The sequence below is a fragment of the Neophocaena asiaeorientalis genome, unplaced genomic scaffold (assembly GCF_003031525.2).
Source record: "Neophocaena asiaeorientalis asiaeorientalis breed wild unplaced genomic scaffold, Neophocaena_asiaeorientalis_V1.1 scaffold78, whole genome shotgun sequence".
In the NCBI taxonomy this organism is placed as follows: domain Eukaryota; kingdom Metazoa; phylum Chordata; class Mammalia; order Artiodactyla; family Phocoenidae; genus Neophocaena; species Neophocaena asiaeorientalis.
The window spans coordinates 19,214,818-19,216,782 of NW_020175018.1; the positions used below are offsets into that span (position 1 = coordinate 19,214,818).

The window sequence follows — 1,965 nt, forward strand, 5'->3', positions numbered from 1 at the left end:
GCCAAACTAATACGTCAGTGTCGCGTCAACTCTCTCTTCTCCATGATTTGGGTCAGAGAAAATGCCTAGAAAGAATCCATAAAACCCTACTCATTTCGAGCCCCATTACCACAAAAACCTTTGTAACAAAAGAGATTTTCTGTTAATTGATTCAAAGCTCAATGGCACATTCTTTGAGCAAAATTTTATACATACAACCTGAAGAGTTTCTTGAAATCAGATGGGATTAGCTGTGCCTTCTCATTAATGGAATTTCTCCCATTTGTATCAGAAGATTGCGTGTGTATTGCTTTAGAATTTACACTCCATATTTTGGAAGCGGAGGCGAATAAAAGTTTGATGACGGTATTTGTGGGAGTTGGCTTTACATCACTGATCACGATTCACTCGGGTCTGAAGTGTTCACTATTCCCTAAAAGCCCTTTCTCAGTGGACACTTACCTGGGGGCAGTGGGTGGGGGCATAGGAGCACAGCACAGGGGCCAGGAGAGACCGAGCTTCTTGCTTTGGAATGTGACAGCCTCTTACAAGAGCACTGCAACAGACTGCTTCTTTCTAGGACTCAATCTTTGGCCAGGAAGAGCTCATATTAAGATTCAATAGATGCATTTATTTAAAAATATAAATATGGAAAAATAAATAAAGACTAGATTGAATGCCCCTAGATTTTCCCACATTCAAAGCCTAAGTTTTTTTTTTTACGAGATGGATTAAGACACAAAGCAGTATCGGACTCTAAACCCTTTAAGAAAACAAGACATCCAGGCTGGTGTGGGCCGGCCTAGGCTGGTAAGGTGTGACATTCCAAGCTTCCAGCGGCTTCTCAGACCCAGGAAACGCACCACTTAACGTTAATGCCGCTCGTAGCTAACGTTACCTAAGCAAATGGACCCAAATGGACCGGGAGAGGAGAAGGAGGTGGTCTCGTGGGCCTGAACCGCCGGCCGTCCTCATCCCAGCCTCAGCTCAGTCCTAGCGCGTGCCGTGGGAACAGAGGCCCAGGGTCACCGGACCCCTGGCGGCGTGCCTGGCGCTCAGACAAGGAAGGGCAGCTCTTGGTTTGGGTTTGAGGGGCTGCTGGGAGGCTGCAGATCCGGACGTGCAACATAAAGGGAGGTCAGGGTGCCTGGCCCGCACGCGGGCTCTGCTGCTGGCTTCAGGGCACGCGAGCTGCTCACGGCCAGCCTGGGGTCTCCCACCGACAGCGGCCGCGGTGCGGGGAAGCCGCCCTGAGAGAGGGAAGCGCCGTGGGGGCGTGCGGTTCTGTCCCAGCGGCGGACGGCGGACCTGGGGCCTCCCGTCGGGCTCTCGCAGAGGAGCGGGCAGCCCCCAGCAGCGGTTCCTCAGTGTCCCGGACGGCAGCCTCCTCCGTCTTCCCGGGTTCCTGGGTCAGATACCCTCCCGGGTTGCAGGTGCCCAGTCCTCCTTCGGCAAATTTCCTCAAGAGACGGTACAGATGGCGCTGGAGTGCTGGCTCTTCAGCGCCTGCTGTCTCTGGATCTCTCTGGAAATCCGTCTCTTAATTCCTATCAGGTACAGTTCTCGGTCAAACTTGCCGGCGGCTAGCGGGATGCTGGGGAGGAAAGAGCCATCAGGAGGGCGCCATCCTCCTGGCCTCTGTACTCGGGCGTTTGCCGCGGGCGGCACGTGGAGGGTGGGGATGGCCGAGGCCCGGGTCCCCGCGGCTGTCCCGACTGGCGGCACAGCCGCAGCACAGCGCCATGAGCCAGCAGGACGCTCCCTCCCACCTGTGCCAGGCCTGCCTCGCAGCAGCTCTAGGACAACCCCAGCTGCCACTGGCTGTTCCAGGGGTCCGGGCGAGGTCCCCACCCTCTGGCGTGGCACTCGCCTGACACCTGCTTCAGACAACCTACGCCAGCCACCTCCACGCTGGGCGGCTGGAACCCTGCTCCCCTCGGGGCATCAGGACACAGGAGACCAGGCCGTGCTCCCAGGCGGCCCCCC

General features: G+C 56.4%; 1 protein-coding gene across 1 annotated transcript in view; it reads right to left on the bottom strand.

Moving 5' to 3' along the window:
- Nucleotides 1-584: 584 nt before the first annotated feature.
- The window catches only part of INPP5E (inositol polyphosphate-5-phosphatase E), a 10,920-nt gene continuing 9,539 nt past the window's right edge, over nucleotides 585-1,965 (bottom strand). Inside the window, exon 10 of the mRNA XM_024762426.1 lies at nucleotides 585-1,800. Within this exon, the coding sequence (XP_024618194.1) occupies nucleotides 1,441-1,800 (360 nt within the window). The 3' untranslated portion in view covers nucleotides 585-1,440. The remainder of the gene's footprint in view (nucleotides 1,801-1,965) is intronic.